Below are 23,005 nucleotides of genomic sequence, written 5' to 3'. Positions count from 1 at the left end.
GTATTATAACACAGTTAGACAATAACCAGTTACCAGTAGAATGTATACAGTACCATGATTTACCCGTGGACGTCTGAGCTGACCATTGCTTTGTCTCCCTAGGGATGCCGTCCTTCTACAGAAGAGGATAGAATGCAGTGGCCTCACCTCGTCCGAGCTGCTGGGCCAGATGAGCAGCCTAGCAGCACCTTTACCTCCTGATAAACAAGGTAAGGTGCAGGCTGATGGGGAAGAACAGTTGATATAACCATATAATTGAATTTAGAGCAGGGCAAGTGGGGCCAAATTTCAGAGGTGTTCAAAACCAATAGGGATACAAAAGAAGTGAAAGCAGGCTGAGCACATGGAGGAATTGGCTGAACAGTATTACAGTGACATGTTAGAACACAGATTCCAGCTTTGCAAGCTCTGCCGAGCAGGTCTCCTTACCTTAGTGCGCTGAGAACAATAGTTTATTATTATTTTCAATAAATTAGCGAAGTTACCAAAGTGAAAAGGAAACTCACAAGAAGTGAGTTATAAGGAGACAGCTGAAGAACAAACACAACACGAGTTTGAGCAAAACACGGGTTCTTGTGCCCAGTAGCCATAGAAAACATTTTTGGGGGGATAAATGAGGTCAGCCAAATGCAGCAAAGGATTCTGGGTAACGGCATGCAAATGAGAACTTGCAGTATGCCCCTTTTTGCTTCCTGTACATTTTAACATGGGACCCCTATAAGCTTATGCCTGCCGCATGGCACAGCTTTTTCAGCACAGCCTGGGTTAAAGCAGTGTATGACCAGTAAACCTACTCACAGACAACAGACCTGTCTGAGACGTGAATGTGCCCACAGGTATTTTTATTTTCTGTACACTGTTCGGTGGAGAGTTTTTGTCACTTTTTTCCCTCAACGTAACTTATTGTGTGTCTGGTACTGACATTTGTAGAATATTTTTCTATGTGGCACATGTTTTTACAGCTCTGATATAGAGGCAGACAGCATCAAAACAAACACAGTGGCCTCAGTATTCTTATAGATGTTGATGGCAGATTTGCACTACAGATGCAGTCACATCTGTTTAGCCGTTTGCCCCAAGGAAACTGCAGCTGAAATGCAGCCTGACCAGATCATGGCTTCCCCATGGCCAGAACTCAGTAGATCAATTGCCCATAAGGATTAACACAGCGGGGTGGGAACGGGAGTCCCATTCAGAAGCAAGAACCCCCTGCTGTATTAATCCTGATGGGAAACTCTCCCCTGTGCTGCACTTCCCCTGCGGTTCAGATGCTGCAAGCCCAGGGCATCGGTAAGATACATCTCACTGCATCTGTACTTGCCTGTCCTGTTGATCTATTCTACAAAATCAGTCTCCAAAATCCCCCGCCTTTCACTGACGGGCATTTACACAGACATCAGCTGAAGTCCTTTCCTGTTGTAAGGATCAGCAAGAAAGTCGTCTTCTCTTCCATAACAACATCTGAAATGTGTCATTTACAGCCCAGTAAAACCGAGGACTTTTATACCATTTCATCGATTTGCTGATAAGACGAGTACTTCGGTGCCCACATTTGAACATTTACCGGACGACAATTGATGTATATTTTAATGGAAACCATGAAGACGTAAAAACATAAATTGTCTACAACAAAAGGAGACAGATCTTTGCAATTTGCTGCATTGTCCCGCAAATAAATGTACCACGTATGAAGCATTTCCATATGTCTCAGGCAGCTCCGCAAACCTACTGATGACTTGAATGTCCTCTCTTGAAGCTTGATCTGTTCCTCCCCTTGTTTAAGGGCTTTTAGGTTCTGCTGATTACATTTTCCTTCTCATCAACTCTTTGCTTTTGTCTTCCTCACAGTGCTGATCCTTCCGCTAGTATTACAGGACACGGGGAGAGTTCTGGCCGTCATACTGGTCAGTGTATATATATATATATAACCAATTGTAGTATTGATAATGCATGAGCATGACAAAAAAAAACAATTTTTTAGTATATAAAAATTATATAAAAATAAAAATTCCTTTTATTAAGAAGATGATTTCATGTCATTTAGTTGAATAGTGTAGAATTTGTCAACTTTCTCATTGATAAACTTAATTCATCTCAATGCAAGTCAATGGAAGATGAGACATTCTGCATTTTACTATTGAATCTCCCAAAGAGAGTGTTAATGTTGCAGTACTATGCTTGGCTGCAGGATAGAATTACAGTATCCTATTTGGCCCGGGGTCAAAGCTCTTCCGAGCTGTTCTGCAGTATAATGAATTATACTGTCTATTAATGCCCGACTAGATTAATTGAAGGTACAAGCCAAATATTAGATTAAAAAAATGTAAATATACTATGTTTTAAGAGAAGGTAGAAGAAGAGAGATGTGAATTAAGCCAACGAGCGCCTGGGGGCAGCAGCCAACTGTCCTCAGTTCCTATTATAACTTCTACTAAATGCAAAAGTGCAAATTCCAGGTGTGATAATGATCCAGGCTGGTCTTTCTTCAGATCTTACTCTGTTACAGTATAACAATGTTGTGAGCAAACTAGCAAATGGGATTAAAAAACCAGGACCGGGTCAAATTGTTGACCTGGAGTTAATTAGCAGGTAATAAAAAGTATTTTTGAATTGGCTCACTGAAACAGAACAGTGGCAGATGCAAAGATGCTTTGACTGGTTCTCCATTGGAGACAATACTGTATATTTAAGATAGCCCCACTCATTAACGTTTGGAGGGGATGTCTTTTTAGACGGAGGCATGCTCACTTTATTGTAAGCAACATTTTGTTAGTGGTTCTGCATTGTTTAAAGTGAGGTTCAGATCATTAGTCATCTGTGGAGATAAGTAGTTGTAATCATTATTGGAGATCTCCATTTTCCCACCCTGTGTTTCATCCAAAATAGTTACCAACCATGGGGGAGAATTACTTACAATGTATTTACATACATTACATTTACATACATTTCCAGTACTTTCAATTTGCTGCCTCGTGAAAGACCTACAGTACAGAGGTAATGGTGAGTGACTGTAAAATAGACACATTTCCACATTCAAATGTGTACAGATCCAGGAGCTTTCTGCAACATAAGCGGCTCTGGGACACCTGCTGTCCCCTCCCTCCTAGTAACCTTTGAACTGGCGCCTCATCTCTAGGACCAATACGGCTCATAGAACTTTGAACAGGTGTAGCAAGACTTATTGTCCACTCGCCGCGGACGAACAAGCAACGGTCTGTGGTGCCGGGACAGTGTCTGCAGTGATTGAGCTGAGGGGGTGTTCATGCTTCTGAATGGCAAACCCCCGCAGCATTAATCCTTGCGTGCTGCGGTTGCGTGACCGTGAGTGGCAGTGGCACCGAAGACAATACGCCTTGGTACATCTGTATGTGCAGCACCAACTTCATTTGTATGGGAATGCCTTTTAAGAATTGCCCAAAACGTTTATAAGCCACCATAGGTCCGTGGTGCTGAAATGTCTGCGGCACTGCACAGTTTGTCATCGCTGGAAATGCCTGCCTTCGTTCCATGTGCGCTTCACAACGTGATGCGTAGGCCACAGTATCTCTAACTGCTGGCTTGAGATGAAGTTTGTTATGATGACCGATGTACTGTACATACTGTATGATCAGTCGCAGATATGATTGCGCCCGTTAACGCAATGTGTTGTGTTAACGCTGGCACGCTATTTTACAGTAGTGCTATTAAAAACCATGAATAAGGAGATAACACAGGTGTTGTTTAACCCATTATTTTGTGCATAACTCGCGTTACTGGAGGTAGGGACTTTTAGCTACGTTGTGAGCTTCTAAACATTTTTTGTGATCTCAGAGATTTGAATGGATTATATATGTACGTATGTGTATTTCTATTCAGATAGCGCCAACAATGTACTGTACGCGCCGCTTTAAAAAAGACAACACAATACAGGGAATTATAATACAATACCTGCACGAAACATAGAATCATATAAAAGAAAATAAACTCAAGCACTTGCGAGGGTGGGCGCCTGACCAGGGGGTCGTGTTAGAGTTAATAAGGGGTGTGATTTAAGGAAGGTTTTAGCGTATTTAAGGGAGAGGGGGGCTGCTTACCTACAGAATACAGCCAAAAGAAACATGGCAGATTGATAAGGTGCTGCTGAAAGTCAGAGAAGAAACGCGCAGGCATGGCGCGGGCTGGCTGAAGGCCCGGATGGTAGGGAGCCGAGCCTTGGTGGTCATGGCGATGGATAAAGACAGCCCACGAGGCAGGAAACCCATAAGTAAGCTCCGGTTGGCATCACAGCAAGGCAGGAGTCTTTGCAGGAGGGACCGCTGGCAGGTCTGAGGATTTGGAAGATTTGGACAACGTGGAGAATTAAGGTCTGTGTCAGATGGGAAGGGGTTGGTTCTAGAGGAAGAAGGTCTAGGCTCCCTTTAAGGTATACCCCAGATACAGAGAGGCAGGCAAGTCACAGAGGAAGAGTTGGGGTGGCCCCCGTGGAAAACTGACATGAAGGGAGCAAGTCAGGGGTGGAGTCACATCAGGTGGAAGATGCAAGCCTGGAAAAAAGGCTGAGGTGGGGACGGAAGGCTGCTCGAGGACCAGTGGGCAAGAACAATGTCTCACTAATAGATTGGATGGAATTGGGTGATGGCCCTTCAGGAAGGATGGATTTTCAGTTGGAGAGGGAATCCTCAGGGGAACGAGGGTTTGGCTATCCCATAACCACTCAGTTGAGGGAGAGAAATTGCTCCTGGCAATAGCAGCCCCAGTGGGGATATGAGAGACGCAAGGGGATTTGATGTGGCCAATCTAGGGGCTAAGGAGCAACAGAGCCACATGTATGGTGGGAGATCACAGACAGGTGTGGGATCAAGTGGTCTGCGAGATACTTTGGGGAGGCAAGAGGCTGATTTCCCAGCGGGGAGTTAAAGGATGGGGGCTCGGCAGCAGTGGAGCAGGTCCCATTACGAAGTTCATTGGATAGCTTAGGGCAGGAAGTTAATACGGAAGAGGTGGTGGTAAATGAGGCATTTTTTTGGGGGGGGGGGATTATGGGAAGAAGCGGGATGTGGTTGGCCAGGTGTGGTTAACTCCAGATAGGAGGGGTGGGGACTTAGATGGGATGGCAGAAATAATGAAGAGAAGTTGGAGGGTGAGAAGGGTAAGCGGACCAGAGGAAGGCGGTTTCCAATGTAATTTCGGGATTGGCTAGAAGCGTATGTTATCCTGGCTAGAATGTTAGGTGAGAGGTACCTAGTGGAAGGAACACAGGGCACAATGGATTTAGATTATCTAAACTCATTTATTGAGCCAACACTGAGTTTAGATAAATCTAAATCCGTTGTGCCCTGTGTTCCTTCCACTATTGACCTAGGACTGACCACAGGCTTTCGTTCAAGCACCGGTAATTGTATCATTGATATACTTTTCTAGGTGTGCAGCATTCACTTCACAGGTGAGAGGTACCCCCACCACTGTTCTGCATTATTCAAATATAGGCATACGATTTGGTCGGCTTGTACAAGAATCGGAGGTATAATATGGTGGAAATATGATGAGGGTTTTCTGCGGAAATTGGTGATACATAAACATATGACTTGGGACTGTAAGGATACGAATCTCTGAATCTCTCTATTGATGACACAGAGATTAATGCCCTTTCAAGGGCAACCGGTGCCGGTGCCAGTCAATACTGAGGGAAACCGTCAGGAGTCAGATAGGGGGTATGCTGGACGTATGAGAGGTGATTGGAATCAAGGGTGTAAGTTCAGGCACCAGTGTTTAGTGTATGCTGGTGGACACACAGCTGCAAGGTGTTTTAGGAGGGGTAGGGAAATGGAAGGAAGAGATTATGGGAGGGAGATTGGCCAGAAAGGGGAAATGCCAGTAGTTTTAGGTGAGATGGAAGAATGTAAGGCCATTACCCGAAAGTTGGGGTGGCAAAGTTTTTGAGGAAAGGGTTTAAGGAAGGGTTTTTTATCCCCTTTCTGGTAAAAGAAGGCAGGGTATGCTAAAGGAATTTGTTTTAGCTTTATGAGCATATAGAGGTGGATAGGTTGAAGTTGGGAAAGGAAATTGCATAGGGCAGATCTTTTCAGGGAGCCACCATTGGGTAATTTAAGAGTGTCGCCACTAGGGTTGGTTGCAAAGAAGGAAGAGGGGGATTTCAGGTTGATTCCCCATTTGTGTTTCCTGATATTGAGAGAGAATTGTGTATGGTCAAATTTGCATCATTTGACAAAGCTATGGGTTGAGTTCGGCGCTGTGGGATGGAGGCACTACTGGCAAAGCCGGATATTGAACCAGGATTTATATTGTTGCCCATTAACCCTGCATGTATTAATTTACTGGGGTATGAATTAGAGGGCAATTATTATGTGGATTTATGTTCACTAATGGTGTGTGCTTTTAGTTCTCTTTTGGTGTGGGTGTTACAGGAGAAGACGGGGTTGAATAGTGTGTTGCACTATGATGGTTTTTTTATTTGTTGCCCCCGTAGGATCAAGTATGTCTCAGAGGTTCTCACACACGCCTGAATTTCAGGAGGTGGCTAGGAGATTTGGGATACCAATAGCCCATGGCCAAACAGAGGGATCGGCAAGGGTGTTAAGTTTCTTGGGAATAGAAATTCACATGGAAAGGATAGGGTATAAGTTACCAGGGGGCGAAGTTGAAAGAGATATATGGCATGCAGCAGGGAGCACGTGGTCTCGAAATAAGGCCACATTGACGGAATTTCAGTCAATTTGGGGGCAATTGTTGTTTGCGGTTAGGGTGATGCCTATGGGTAGAATGTTTTGTAGGCGGTTGGCAAAGGCAACAATTTGAAAAACCAGAAAATGATTACCGGTAACTTCCCCAGTAAGTATCTTGGGAGCTGAAAATAGCGAGGTTCTGTTCTGGCAGACCGCCTGGTACCAGCACGGTATAAAAAAAACGGCGCTTGGTGAGCGTGGATTTCCCCTTTAAGTCCAGCTGTGCCGTCATTATTCAGTGAGGCTGCTCTTTCATCTTAAGCAAAAAGGAAACCCATTCTGAACTTAATCACAGTACTGCCACAGCAGTCCCATAGAAAACAGGTCGGCCCTTTTGTTAATGAGCAATTTGTTGAAACGAAAACAAATAGAACATTAACTAGCTGTGACGCCTGATTTATTGAGTTTTATTATTGTATAATAATAATACAGACTTCACTGGATGCTCCCTATTAGATTGACTCTGAGCTAATTCATCTCATTTATTAAGATGAAATAGGACTTGGCATGGCTTGCACATTTTTAAATGGCTTTTTTGGCCCCTGTTTGTAATAACGTTTGCATTACAAATAGCTGCGGAAAGTATAATTAATCGCACATAATGTAGCATTTAAATGTAACTTCTAAGCTGCCGATTTGCTAAAATCAGAAACAGCAGGTGGAAAGAGAAGCTGTGCGAGGAAACGGGATAGTATTTTACTAAATAATACATACAGTAGGAAAAAAAGAGGACTCAAATGTGAAATGTTTAATTAAAGAGCTGTGTTTTGAGATGGGTCGTAAAAAATGAGATAGAAGGAGGTTGGCAGATTGAGAGAAGAGAGTTCCAGAGATGGCGTGGGGGGCGTGAGATGTTCTGGGGGGGAGGGGGTTTGCAGCGGTTACGCCATGGCAACCCGATGTCAAATGACGCTGCGGGGTCACGGGACACCGCGTTGTCGTCACATGACCCCGCAGCGTCATTTGATGTCGGAGCCGAGCTGAGATGGGAGGAGGGGGGGGGCACGAACAGGGGGGGGAGCAAGCAGAGGGGCGCAAGCAGGGAGGGAGAGCAGGTGGGGGGCGCAATGGGAAAAGGTTGCGCACCACTGCCCTATGGTATACTGAAGGTAAAATTAAAGAAACGTTTCAGTGACATCCAGCTGTTCCAGTTGTCTAGACTCTAGGGCAGGGATTTCCAACTCCAGTTCTCAAGGACCGCTAACAATCCAGGTTTGGAGGATATCCTCACTTCAGCACAGGTGGCTTAATCACTTTGACCGAATCGCCTTTGCTCAAACAGGGACATCCTTAAAACCTGGGCCCTTAGGGGTTCTTGTGGATTGGAGTTGGAAACCACTGGTCTAGAGCTGGGACATCCAGATGTTCCAGTTGACTGGCGGCCATAGTGTTCCTATCGTCTTTCCTTGCATTGCGTGTCTCGTTGCTGGGCGCTTTAGTATTGAAGGGCTTGATGATGGAGTGCATCATGGAAATGCAACCCATCTAAAAAAGGAGAAAACAAAGATGATATTGATGCCTTTGTTTTAGATGCCAGAGGACTATTCCATTTGGTTTTGGGGATTTACTGAATTCCCTGCATTGCAGCAAGACAAATTGGCATCCATTCTCCTGCCAGAAAGAAACACTGGCCATAAAAACTCTCAGAAAACTGGCTGGTGTGGATGTTAATTTCACTGTAACAAACTGAGAAGCAGTGTCAGTTCTTCTAAGGATATTGTTGTTTCGTACAGAGTGCGGACAGTACAGAATACATTAGGGTTGCTCAACTCCAGCGCTCATGCCTCCCCCCGCCCCAACAGGTCTTCAGGATATCCCTGCTTCAGCACAGATGGCTCAATCAGAGGCTCAGTCTAAGACTGAGCCTCTGATTGAGCCACCTGTGCTGAAACTGGCATATCTTGAAAACCTGACCTGTTGAGAGGGGGAGGAACGACGACATGAGGACTGGAGTTGAGCACCCCTGAAATACATCATGAGTTTCTGCCCAAAACCATAGTCCCCCAGCCATGTGTCTGTCACAGCAACTTTCCGACTTTCTTCTTTGGGGTGGTATCTGGGGTAGGATGGCCCATTGCTTGGGCCAAACGCAAGGAAATAACAGCATCTCATATTAGCTATTCACACTGCTCACAAATTCTTGTCCCCCCCTACTACCATGACTTGTAAATTCCGCGTGGTTTGCACTTACCACTGAAAATAACCCAAGACCACTAATAAATGAACCATTATTCAAAGCAGGCATGGACAGTTTCACGAATGACGTTCATCTCATGGAACCCTTCATCGCATTCCGTTGTTGGCAGCTATGGGATTAACAAAACGCCCCTGTGCATACACACTGTCTCTGAAAGGGTTCATCAAGTGTGAATATATGCACAAGCACTTTTTTTTCTCCGTTGTTGTGACATTTTATCGTTTCAATGTATTTCCCCCCGAGTATTTACAGTATTAATGGCAGCAATATGGTAACATGGGGCGCCCAGATAATGCCAGCATACCGTCCAATTATTTACTGATGTGTGTAGGTATATTCCAAATCTTGAATATACATTGAGAAATGAATATTGAATTGAATGCCGCTGTCCCTAAATATCCCAATATTTGTAGCATATCACTAAATGTCAGTATCTCATGTTTAACTAATAGAGCTCTCTTTATATACAATGTCCCAGGCCCAGAGAGGTTAGTTACTGTAACTCAGGGCTCATAACGGGGCCGTTCTAAGAATCATAAACAGCCATTATTTTTACCGGGGAGAGAGCACTGCGTTAACTATAACGGAGCTCCATTAGCTCTAAGGTCAATTATTCTTTAAAGCAATGCCATTTCCGGACTAAAAAAAGGACTAAAAAAGGATTTAACCCAATGTTAGCACTGCATCGGCAGAAGCCTGCCCTGTTAGAACTGTGCTGTACAGAAGAGATAATAACCCATTCCTGTTGTTATATACCTCCTGCCTGGTGTGTGACCTTACTGGGGGGAGAGGTAATGGTTCTACCGTGAGAGATCACCTTCAGTTCCTGGGATCTACGGCAGATGGAGGCTTTGCACTGCTAAAGAGATATGTGGGGTATGAACCCCAGAAGCCTAGTGCTTTGTCCCCACTACCACGGCGGATGACTCAGCCCTCCTGTTACCAGCAGGTATCATGCACCGGACGATCCGTAATGGCCCATATCTGCGACCGGGTGGGGAAAACACTATTACATATACAAGAGATTAAAAACATTCTTCTAACAAGAGATTAGATACAGATTGTAAAAGAACTATTATAGGAGGGCTCTGCCCCCTTTAAAATATACCAAATCCTACAGTACCTGAAAAACACACCCTTCTCCACCAGGACCCACTCAGCCACTGTCTGCATTACAAACATTTAACACAAGGTGTTTCTGTAATAAAGAAAATACCTATTATTTTTGCAGAGACCTGTATTTAACATGTTGAGCAGACATGGGAGTACAGCTGGGCGAATCCACCCAAATTAATTTCCCAGATTTTCTCTCATTCCCCCCCCACCCTCAACCAGATCCTTTTTGTGGTGTAAAGTCCGCCAATGGATGTGGTCGGTTTTAATCCGCACGGATTAATCAAAAATCGCCATTGGATACAATCCGGAAGAATGCGCATACAAAAAGCACTAGCACTAAACAGTACTCCATATGTGCGAATGTGATTGTGAGGGAGTATGCAAGAGGTTAAAAAACTCTCTTACTTTAGCAGACCAAAAGAACCACACCCCAGCTGGTAGGTCTGCTAGCTGATTGGAAAGGGGAGGTTTAAAAGGCAGACAGCAGATTTCTTCCAGGCTGTCATTTTGCCCTCAATCTGTAAGGAAACAGGTTGCAGAGAGCCTGGCTGAGGGGAAGAGTCTGAACTCCCTTTTGTGATCCTGGGACTAAGGACTATTTGTCACGGTGGACACAATTTATCAACACTTTGTATATTTCTGGGTACTCGATTGAGCAGAACAAGGAGCAAAATAAATTATGATTTATTTCCTTAATAGACAAACACACGATAACTTCAGAATACACTTAAAACAACACTTACTGGGATGGGGGAACGAAATGAATTGTCCTTTTCACGAAAGCGCAAGAAATGCAGTCTTTGTTTAAAGGTCCCGTGGCTAGATCGCAACTTGCCGATCTAATAACTTGGCCAACTCAAAGAATTTCGTAGAGATTCGTTAGAATTCGTTCGGGAGTCACCAGGGCTAACGAATTCCGGAGTTTTGGGTAAATCCTTGGTTGCGATGTTATTAACCCCTTGCCTTCTGCGCTACCGCTGTGCTTGAACGAAATCCTGCGTATAGCGTAGTCACATCATGGATCATAGGAATCACACCGGGGATAGCTCGGCGGGCACAGTAATAGGATGTTACTGGCTATCCTTAACATGTGCACCAAATCCCCTCCGTGGGTTAACCCAGCAACGGCCACCGCGTTGCCCGCAGTTTGCAAAACCGGGCAAAAAGGCTTTCCGGTTCGCAAAGCGCATGTGTCGGCTTGACTACCATGCAACTTAGCATACCTTGGATACACCCTCTTGCTGGCGCCCCTGAGTCTGGGGTTTGGCCCAAAGGTGTAAATGGTCTGGGATCTGCCACTTATCATGAGTCTCGCCATGTATACATTATGGTGCTCTGAGGTCTTTCATCCCTGTCACTTCTTTAGACTGAGGGTCGCCGGCTCAGTGGGATCCCCTTGAAGTGCCAGGGAGGAAATATCCTCAGCTCATTCACCCCTAGCACATTTACATGCCAGAGGATTTTTCCCGGGATTACAGAAAAAACAGTTCCTGCCTGTACATTTTAAAATCACAGTTTTACACTCTTTATTCAAAGAGTATATTCGTGTTTTATTTATTTACACTTGCACACCAAAAACCAGAGTGCTGGGTGCCTCCGTTCTCAAGTTAGCCCCCCTAATTGAAATGCCGGCTTGTGGGAGCCAAGTTCACTGAATTCTCAGGTCAATTGACACAGTTTCCACGGCAATTGACTTTCCGGCTTTCAAGTTACGGAACTAACAAGGCACGGATACATTCTATCGGTAAAATCCTTCAGAACTTAACCGCAAGCCACTTATTCAACTGACTTGTGGTTACAGGGTCAAACCAATAGAAATGGATACCCATTCTACAAAGAGCCCTTTAACTTTTTGCCATGCTTCTTCAATCAGCGCTGGCTTTGGCGCTCACTACTCCATCTTGTGTCTCCAAAGGATATAGCAGGCAATGCATTCATTTTCATTACAGCAGGCAGGGAATAGCCTGCAAATGGGGGTTAAAAAGGCTGGGACAGGGCAAATACAGTGGTGTAGTGCAAAGACGGTTAACCTCTTCATCCCCAATGTGAGTCAGGATTAATCAGCCGGGTATAACCTTTATTTTAGGCCTGATTAATCCTTTACTCGTCACACTATTGTGCTTGTTGCCGACTTATGCCATTTACTTAAATTGCTTTATTCTCTGTGCAGCTACAACCTGCTTCCCTGGTAAGGGCAATAAAGGGGTAGGGTTAGGGTTTAGGTTCATTGCAAGAAAGTGGTGTGTAAGCTCTTTTCTGACCATATCGACAATAATAATGTGTCCAGAGAAATGTCTCTGATAGAAACAAAGTCTTGTAGCCTAAAAAACCTGGGTTCTCTCGGAAAGCCAATTCAGAACATAGTTTGGTGTAGGTTCTCTTGGGCACAGGATAGTGCTCCAGAAGATACATGGAAACCAAAAAAAAAAACAAAGAACATATAGGTGCCTATTCTATAAACTTCGATAACTCATCTAGCTTTTTTGAGTACTTCCTGAATGATTTGGCAAGTTTGCTATTCAGAAAACTCTGATGACCTGCCAAACTCATATGGGAAATGCATCTCCCCGAGCAGTCTCGCTCCTGCTCAAACACACCGAGCGAGGGGCTTCAACTCGCATTTTTTTTTAATAAAATCACCCTATTCCAGTAGCTCAGATGAGATAATCGGAGCTCTGACCTAGCGAGCTACTCGCAAATTTCACCGCCCCACCACAAGGGTGGCGAGATGAGATTTGTGAGTAGGAATTTGAAAATAAAAAATATTTGTATTGCATTGGATTGAAGCCGGACGTCTCCGGAGCTGATACACATTATTACCAGCTCCGGAGAACCCCCTGCTCCAATCGAATGCAATAAAAATACATTTACATGCAGCTTCATTACCTTAGCGGCTAACAGCTAAGACAATGAAGGTGTTAAATACTATTGCCATTTTATTGGGGGTAGCGGGGGTGGGTGAAAGTGGTATTTGGCCCTTGGTGGGTGTTTAAGCCTTGCGGGAGGGTTAACCCCGCTACCCACATGGGTGGCCTAACCACCCTCTCTGGGCCAACTACCCCCACCCTCTACCCATTGTTTGGTCTAGTGGTACACCATGCCCGTATAATATGAGCATGATTTGCCACTGTGGCAGTCAATGGGCAACATTAAAAAAAAAAAACAGGGACCAAAACGATACAACAATTAAATCAAACCAAGCACCAAAAATACAAAATTTAATCAAACCAAGCACCAAAAAGAAAGAACAATTAAATCAAACCAAGCATCAAGGGAGCAAAAAAGAAATATTTACTGAAAAAACGATTAAGTAAAGGAACAATGTGAAATCCTTACAATTAAAAAAACATGGGAATATTAACATACATTATGATGTTAAACACAATTTAATAACTTCTTTAACAATTAAAAGCATACAATTAAATCTAATCAATTTAAATAATGAAATTAAAATCTAATTTAAGTTATTCCTATATTTGTTTTGGAGCAGACCGTTTTTGTACAGAGCTGTATTGACAGACGCTCAGGTGGGCGCCGTCGGCTTCTGTTATGAACCTCGAAAACCAATATTACTATTGAGAAACTGGTAACGGAAATGCAAGTTTAGAAATCTCAGAGATATTTTCAATTCAGATTCTTCTCGCTTTTTAAAATGAGGATTTTTAGTTTTTTTCCTCCTCTTCTCAATATAAAAAGTTTGTCATGTTAATATTTTTATTATCCTTGTTTACTTTTGGCGTTATTTAGTTTAGATATACCTATTAATTTAAACCGGGTGTAGGGGGCGGTGAGGCAGCAACCCAATAATGTGTGCCCATTTTTGGCCCACCTGAAAAAAAAAGGTTGGCAATCCTGATGTAATGCTTTCTGTTACTTTCAGATGCACTGCAGCCAACTGAGCGACTCCGATGAACAGAACCTTCGCACCTTGGAGAAACATGTGAGTCTTTGTGGGACAACAATAGCAGGATGTTTTTTGGGGACTAACCTACTGTCCATGCAGGGACAATATATAATTGGCATTGAAGGCGCAGTCCCACTTAGCTTCATGTGCTGGAGTTGCAATATTCTGTATTCAACATTTTTTTCATGATATAATACACATCTAACAGCTTTTAATTACAAACAACTTGATAACAAGCATTATGAACCATCTGTTCCATACTGCTTTTGTCAGGGACTTTTATTAATGACTTACACATAACTGATGACAGGCTGCTGTGGCAATTACAACAGTGCAGTGTCCATGATTAAGCTACATGCAATTCTGGCAAATGTTATCATTGCGACTGTTTTTAAGAGACCCAGACTAATTATTTATCTAACCACACGTCAAAGTTGATCTACCCCTGATCATGAGATTTTAGGCAACGAGGTCAGGGAAGTATACAGACTGGCTCAGTTCTCATTTGGCACTTACAGTTATTTGGGAAATCAAAGCCAATCCAGGGCCACAGAAGGGGATAGTTAACACGGCTGACTCCGATTAGCAAGGCATTGTTGGTCAACATTCCAGTCCCAACCTTTCACAGTCTAGGGACTGGAGATACACAACAAAGATTGCACAACAGCTACCTACTGTAATTAAAGTTATACAAGACTGTAAGCTATGTTATAAGTTCAGAACAAAGATATGACATTCCACTTTATCATGTTGAAAACATGTTTATTGATTCCATTCATGTTTTGGTTCAATCTTGATAACAAGATTGATAATGTTTTTCGACATGATTCATTGAATGCCTGTTATCCTTTTCTGAACTACTGTAGTCACTAGCGACTGGAACATCAACCCAACACCAAATTGCTTTGTTCTGTGAAAATAAAGACCAGGTGAGCTTGACCATGGCAATAAGGATGGGGTGGTCAGCAGAAGGTTAAGTCAGACTCCAGCCTCCATTGGCTAACACCAGTGCCCTAAGAAATTAAGAGGTAGTAAATAAAACAGAATGTGAATAACCAAAGAGGAACTCAGAAAGGCTGTGTGGAAATCAGGGAAGAATGTAATATTTTATAAGATAAAAGGTAATCACTCTTTCTGGAAGCTGGCAGATTGACAGTTTAATCAAATGAGAGAAGAAACGGGGAGATGTGGCAGGAGAATGTGTGCTGAATCTCATGAATATGCCTGGATCTGATAGAAACATTTCCATCCTTTATCTGTCTCTGAGAAAGCCGAGTTTTATCTCGGAGTTCTGGGTTTATCTCGCTGGAGGTAAATTAAAGGAGAACTCTCATGTTCTTGCACTGGGTCTTTTCTTTCAGGGACAAGAACAATAGAGAATGGAATTATTCCTTCAGCGTTCTAATCAAATCTCTTACTAAACCTCTGGACACTGATAAAAGACTTTCTGCAATATAAATCAATACTGAGTAAATCTCCAGGCTTTGAACTGGCTAAAGCTTCTGCTGTTTGGAGAGAGACATCAGAAAACAAAATCATTCTTGGGGCTCTCCAAAGATTGATTGCCAAATGACCACTAACATAGCCACCAATGGCCACTAGCATTAGTATAATACTACCTCTGCCACACACCAGTAAAAAACCTCAACTGTAGGGAGCTGTCTCTTGTTGGTTATCATTTTGGGATAGAGGGCGGCAGGAGTAATAATTATTTCCCGACTGGCCATACTCTGCAGATAACCTATTCCTTTGCAATGCGTTGCTGGCCTATCTTGATTACTGTACAGTACATCATGTTTCCACAGATTGTTCCTTTCTAATGAGTGACATCCTCCAGTCAGGGGAAGAAATTCCCACTGACCTTTAGGAATAGTCGGGTATCAGCTATCTACCAAACATCTTTTAATCAGTACAAACTAACTGGTGTAATGGTATTTACTATTTTAATGTTGAAATATGGCCATTTAAAGAGCTGTATTAAGTAAGCATGGTTATTCCATAAGATACCACCCAGTGCCAGAAAACATCTTACATCCCATGTTAATTAACAGACTCTCAGGCGTCTTCCGCTGCTGAAAAAGATGTTATGGAATAGCACCGCTTAGTAAACACACGCCTAAATGATCACATTGAAATTTGCTGTGAAGCCCTTTCCCTGCGCTGAAGAAGTGTTCAGCTAAATTTAAATGAAATCTTCTTCACAGGAAAGCACATCTCTAAGATATTGGTTAAGGGCCGTAAGGAGTTATTCATTACACTTCAATAGTGCCGATCAGGCCACTATCGCACAAAAATTCCCATTGACCTACAGTAAATGGGAGTGTTTTTTTAGTAACCAGTGTCACATGGAACTAAGACAAAGATACAAATCCACTTGAAAGGCTTAAGTTATAGCTATTTAAGTATGTGAATTTTTGCCATTATGTCTCGTTAATGCCTGTTCCCCTGAGTGTCCCCCGAGTGTCCTCCTTGTGTGTTTGGGAGACATAAAGGTACTACTTGAATTCTACACACACAACCCCTGTAAGCTCCAAACGACTTGAATTCTAACATATATTTCTTGCGGTAAGCATTGTGAACCGCAACAGTGCGTTACTCTCTTTAAATGGCGAAACGGTAACCGTAATAAATATGTTAGAACATGTGTAATACCTGCATGTCTTTGGTACTATTTATGGATAGACAAGGAGCGAGGGATGTTTTACTAAAGTCTCCTGGCTGCAAAATTGGGTCAAAACCAGAATTGCATCAGTACTGTCATACACTGTTTTTGCTGCAGCTTTGGCAGCCAGGAGACGTACGTAAATAATTTCCAAGATGTCATCTGTTGTCAGTGCACCTTAACTAATGGTAATTACTGTATGTTAGGGTAGTGTGCCTCATCCAATCACTTATGATTTTGTCTGTGTGTTTCACAGACGGTCGTAGCGTGCAAGCGAGTGCTAGCTGTACAGAAGCTGCAGCCGTGGCCCCAGGTTAGCCTGTCGACCGGCTCTTCCCAGAACTCCATGCCTAAACCAGAGAGCACTCGCAAAAATAGATATGATGAGCTGGACCGCAAAATCCTCCAACTATGTGGTATGAACTTTGCTTTCCTTAAGGCCACTCATAATAATGGAACACGTTACATACAATACAAAAGGAGACAAAAGGCACCAAGCCATGATTTCAAAATTGTATTAAACATATAAAAATAAATTTCGAAGCTTACAATAAAGTAAGTAACAGCATGTTCACAATGGCAATATTCCGGGGTAATAGTGGCATCGGCTTTATTAGGTAATCTACAGAAAGCTACGCAACATTTGTGCTTGTTGCCAATGAAATGAAATGATGTCTCAGAAAGCTTAGCCGATCCCTACGCGTTTCACACTCCGGTGCTTCTCAGTAGGTTGTTGTGAATATACTGTTACGTATTGTAAGTTACAATGTGTTTAATACAATTTGTAATGCTTACTTTGATGCGTGTGCGAAATAGATGGATTTGGTCAAAACAATCCGCAGAAAACAGATTTGGACTGGTTCGCCCATCTCTAGCGCTGTGTCTCCTTTCATTGTTTTCCACTGAAGCCCTTGGGAGAGGATCGTCCCGCTTGAGACAAGCTGCAAGATTAAGTTAATACACATAAATTGTATATTAAGAAAGAGCAACTTTGAAAAAAGGTTTCTTTGAACATGTAACATACAGAAGAATGTACTTGTTAATACTACAATATTTTGAGAAAGGACTTCCATTTTCTTTGGATCACAGTAAATAGTTAGCAGATATCAGAATTCCTCGTGTCGATATGAAAATGGGCAAATTAGGGTTTCCCCTATTTATTTTTTTCTCTTTTACATGGATTTCTCTAATTCACGTTGTTAAGTTAGTCTTGGACAAGGGAGTGGAGAGTATTACATACAGTACGTCCCTTTTCCTGTACTTTCAAAACTCTTCCAAGAGGGGAAAAGTCTCCCGTTAAGTAAATTACCAGAGGCTAAAAGTAAGTGGGCCTTCATTTGGAACAAAAGAGAGAAAAGCCCAATGCCACATCGAATGTGACAAAAATACTTCAATATTCTCTTGAGTCCTTACTCACTCACTCACTTAGTTAAACCCTTTGGCCAAAGCGTTATAAGCCTGCAAGTCCCATCAAGGCATTCCTTTTTGGAAACCTATCAAAATAAGTTTTGAAATCCTCAGTTGTTCTGACTGCTCCGGTAAACAGCAACATCCACGAAACAGCAATTTAAATCACATCTGCTAGTATTTGCCACAGCATAATTCGGAGCCTGTCTCGAAAAACTAGATATCAATTTCCCCCAAAATGTGATGTGTTTACTATAGACAAGTAACAAATGGAAAAAATGAAAGCGGACGCTCAGTGTATTTTCAGTTTTCAAAGAGTCTGTGCTGAATACATAGCCAGGTAACATTATATTCCCCAAACACAACATCTAAAGGGATTTACATATAGACATACATACATCACATAAAATGGCATATACAGTAGCTCTGAAATATAGGCGTGAAGGTTAAGTGTCCAGAACCTTGTATGGCCCACTGTGTGCCATTGCTAGGCTACAGTGTTGCTATATATATATAATTATATATATAATATAATGATATATATATATATATATATATAATTAAGGTTATGGTGGGGAAAAAAAATGATAAAAGCCCTCCACAGAAATGCATACTGTATAGCAAATGGAAATATTACTGTATGCTCATTTGCATGTCTTAGACAGGTCTGCAACCCCGCCTTTCACCATTATCACCCAGCACGCAGCACTTCCACTGCAGCAAGGGATTCTGGGAAATGACATGCAAATGAGCACACAATGCCACATTTTGTCTCAAGTTCATATTACATGAACAACCCTTAAGCCAATATATATATACACACACATACAGCTCAACCCCGTTATAACACTGTGCTTGGGGTCCAAAGAATCACATTGCGGTATAAGCGGGTCGCGTTAGAAATAATGTACAATTGTATGCATTGTACAATAAAGTATTTAAGACACCAATAATCGTGTTGTAAAGTATTCATATATAAGAAAATTGGGAGTCACGCTTGCATCGCGTTATAAACGGATTCGCGTTGTAACAGATCGCGTTATAACGGGGTTGAGCTGTATGTGTGTATATGTGTGTGTATATATATATATATATATATATATATATGTATATATATATATATATATATATATATTTATATATCTATATAATTCTTATCTCCAGAGAGGAACAAAAAAAATAAAGTGTTTGGAAAAGAGTTGGTTTACTTATCCACTATGATGTTCTCCTACTCAGTGTCAGGTCGCTACTATGGGTTTTTCTTCATGGTTTCATTTCTCCTCATTCCCATCATTGCTGCTAAGTTCCGCTGCTAAAATACCCTCACCCTGATTTGGAAAATACTTTCCCATTTCTCTCACTCGTGGTTTGTTCTCATCTCTGGCCACATAGTTAATTGGCGTTTTCTCATCTTATCTCATTTTCTCTCTCTCTCACTTCTCCCCTTCTCCACCTCCATCTACCACTCGTTTCTACAGAGAACTGCTCTCCCTCTCTTTCCTCTGCTCTGCTACAGAACCTGACAACCTGGTCAGGAACTACTACTCTGCCCTATCCTCCTCTCTTTATCTACTGTAAATGCCCCTCTTTTCCTCTCCCACTCTCGCCCCTCTAACCCCAGACCCTGACTAAACTGCGTGCGGTGTTCCTGCACACGCATGCGGTGTTCCTGCACTCGTTCCTCTGAACCACTCTGGAGGAAATCTCATATTCTTGCAGATTCCCTTCAGTACAAACAATCCTAGTTTTCATCAACCATCAAAACTCACACGTCTTGTTTGCTAACACCTCTATGTCGATTTCTCTGTGGGTGAACCCCAGGGCTCTGTCCTGGGACCTGTTCACTTTTCTCTTTACACACTCTCTCTATGTGACCTTATCACATTTCTAGGATTCAAATATCACCTCTATGCTGATGACACACAAATGTACCTTTCAACCCCTGACCTTGCACCTGCTGTACAGACCAAACTCTACGAATGTCTCTCTGCTATAGCATTCTTCACCAATTTAAACCTAACATGTCCAAGATGGAGCTCCTCATACTTCCTTCCAAGCCTGGCCTTTTTTGCCCCCTTCTACATTACTGCTGGCAGCACTATCATACACCCAGTAGCCCAAGCACGCTGCCTAGGTGCCACATTTGACTCCTCCCTCACTGTCTCCTTTCACAGTCACAATGTAGCTAAAACCTGTCATTTGTAACGCAGGCCCTTTCTCTCTCCCGTCTCGACTACTGTAACTTTCTGCTGCCCAGCCTTCCTGCCTCTCACCTGTCTCCCCTACAATCTATCCTAAACGTTCCTGCTAGAATCACTATACTCTCTCTTAAATCTGTCTCAGTGTCTCCCCTGGTGAAATCCCTCTCCTGTCTTTCTATTAAACTCTGTATCACAAAATTCTCGTCCTTACTTCTAAGACTGTACACTCTTCTGCCCCTCCTTACATCTCAGCCCTAATTTCTGCCCTGCCTGACTCTTCTGTTCTGCTCAAGGATGTCTTCTGTCGTCCCCTTTTGTATCTAAAGCCCTGTCCTGCCTAAACCCTCTCTCACTGACTGCCCCACACCTCTGGAATGCCCTTCATCTCAATATCCGACTAGCACCCTCTCTATCCACCTTTAGGGCCTTTCTTAAAACACATTTCTTTAACGAAGCATATGGGTAGCTGCACTGGCTGATACTATACATCTCATACACCGGCCTTGCAGATGCACTAACCATAACACTCTACTGCTGTCTCTGTAAGTTCTCCCTAATTACCACTCAGATTGTAAGATGTTCGGGACAGGGACTCCCTTGCCTATTGTTACTGTCATGTCTGAAGCACTTATTCCCACTATGTGTTATAATATTGTCACGTGTATTACTGCTGTGAAACACTATGTACCTGCTTGGTGCTATATAAATAACGATATACATACAGAACATACATCGCTGAGCTATTCAGTGAGGGTGCTTTGCAGCAGCAACCTGACACTGAACAGCAGAACAAACTATTGAACCTCACAGTGGGTAAGCTGCTGTATATGCCATTTTATGTAATCTGATAATGTACTGATCACCGTCTGTCTTTTATTTAACAATTATTTAGAATGAATAAATAACATTTATTGGAAGTTGCGCTTGGTATACGTTTATTTTTTGCAGGACAAATATTGAGGGCACCAGTTTTTTGAGCCAGGCATTTTTCTATCCAATGTTGATTTATACCGTAGTTTTGAATACCTCTTTGTGCATCACTTTATGAAGCTGCCCTCGGACTCTCTCCATCTGTCTGTCTTTATTTATCTCTGCTGTGGAGGATCCCTGCGGACCAAAGTGGCAGAAATAAATGTGACTCCGTCCCGTAAGTGGCAATGCAAATGCTCCTTTCGGATCAGTACAGATGTATCCAACATTATAACTCCCGCTGCGGCGTTGCAGCGAGACATACTGTACAAAACGTCTCATTAGCAGGAGAAGCGGCCAAAGATAAACAGAAAATTATACATTTTCCAGCAACTGTTCGGTTATAAATAGTGTGTTACAGTAAGTCTCAGTCTCTCTGTCTTTCTGTCTCTCTCTCTCATTTTACAATACGTGATTGTATACAGTACATTCACAACAGAAAAAAAAGTTGCTCTAATATATGTATTTGTGAATGTTTTGCAGGAGAACTTTACGATCTGGATGCAGCATCTCTCCAAATTAAAGTTATTCACTATGTAAGTATTTCTTGTCTCCCCCTGTGCTACATGTAGTAATGTAGCCTCATACTGTACATTTATATGCAATAAAACAAACTATAAAAGACTGCTTCTACTGCGATAGGAATGAGCTATCATTTCAAGATAATACGAATTCATTTTTTTAAATAATTGAAGACGTGCTTCAAATCCTTTATACATTGTATTAATAAATGGACACTTGACATTAGTATTACAGATAATTGACTAATATCATAAAGGGCTGTATATTATCTGCCATGAAAATATGTCTTTAAGGCAGCAGTCCCTCAGATTTTTTTTACAGCATGAGAATCAGGGGTCCTCCGGAGCAGGACCCCAATATTTTAATCTCCAGGACCCCCAGTTATCGATGTAGTTACAGTCTGTGCTCTCTCCAAGGAATTAAAAAAGGCCACCAAGTCCCAAGGACCCCGCAGGCATTTCAATTGCGGTCCAATAGGAAGCCGCAACCGATTATGCTGTGGCATCCTATTGGACGGCAATTTAAATCCCTTTAAATAGCAGGAAGTGAGACCAGTAACTGCACTGGTAAGTTTCCCCGGGAGGTCCAGGGCCGGGGTGGAGCCCTGTGTGTTATGGGGAAATATACATCCTCTATTTTGCATTCATTTGGTCTGGTGCAGATAATTACACCGTTCTAGTTTTTTATTCAAGTTGGATATTTTTTCCTATCTAGCACATACACCCTCTGTAGGAAACTTAATACTGAGTGTGCAGCCATTTCCTAAATTATATAGATATATATAGTGATGCACACACCACGCTGCTGTCTCTTTTGTTCCAATGTATAAAGGTTAACTGCAGGGGTTTTATTTACAGGGATTAAATAATACAACAGGCCCACCATCTCTTTGAGCCAAAACAAATCATAAAATTAAATACCTATTCCCGTTAGGGAAAATAACTCACTTTTCTTCAGCCCTTTCTAAAGACCGCTGGCCAACTATACTGGTTCCCAGCTAAAACATGCCCTGGCATATACAACAATGCGTACAGGCTCTGCACACAATAATAAGGGTTTTGCTTATCTTAATCCTTTTGGAGCAGACGTCCCTGCTTCAGCATTGCCGTGTCGTCCTTCCTTCCCAGGTGAACTCAGCCCCATGTTGCGCTCAGAGAAACTCCTCTGTAGGTCCACTGTGTCACTTCCACAGCTGGGGAGACCACTCCCCTGTCCTCTTTTCTAAGGGAAAACAGCCAGTCTCTCTCAATCTCTGTGACTCTCAGTCTCTCAGCATGTGTCTCTCTGGCAGCAATCTCTCTCACA

General features: G+C 42.6%; 1 protein-coding gene across 1 annotated transcript in view; it reads left to right on the top strand.

Moving 5' to 3' along the window:
• The window catches only part of PDE2A (phosphodiesterase 2A), an 818,679-nt gene that overhangs the window by 571,086 nt on the left and 224,588 nt on the right, over window positions 1–23,005 (top strand). Inside the window, exons 5-9 of the mRNA XM_075593270.1 lie at window positions 103–209; window positions 1,849–1,904; window positions 13,916–13,975; window positions 16,858–17,017; window positions 21,662–21,714. Coding sequence (XP_075449385.1) covers window positions 103–209; window positions 1,849–1,904; window positions 13,916–13,975; window positions 16,858–17,017; window positions 21,662–21,714 — 436 coding nt within the window. The remainder of the gene's footprint in view (window positions 1–102; window positions 210–1,848; window positions 1,905–13,915; window positions 13,976–16,857; window positions 17,018–21,661; window positions 21,715–23,005) is intronic.

Source organism: Ascaphus truei, chromosome 3 (genome assembly GCF_040206685.1).
Source record: "Ascaphus truei isolate aAscTru1 chromosome 3, aAscTru1.hap1, whole genome shotgun sequence".
NCBI lineage: Eukaryota > Metazoa > Chordata > Amphibia > Anura > Ascaphidae > Ascaphus > Ascaphus truei.
This window is presented reverse-complemented; position numbering and strand designations above follow the sequence as displayed.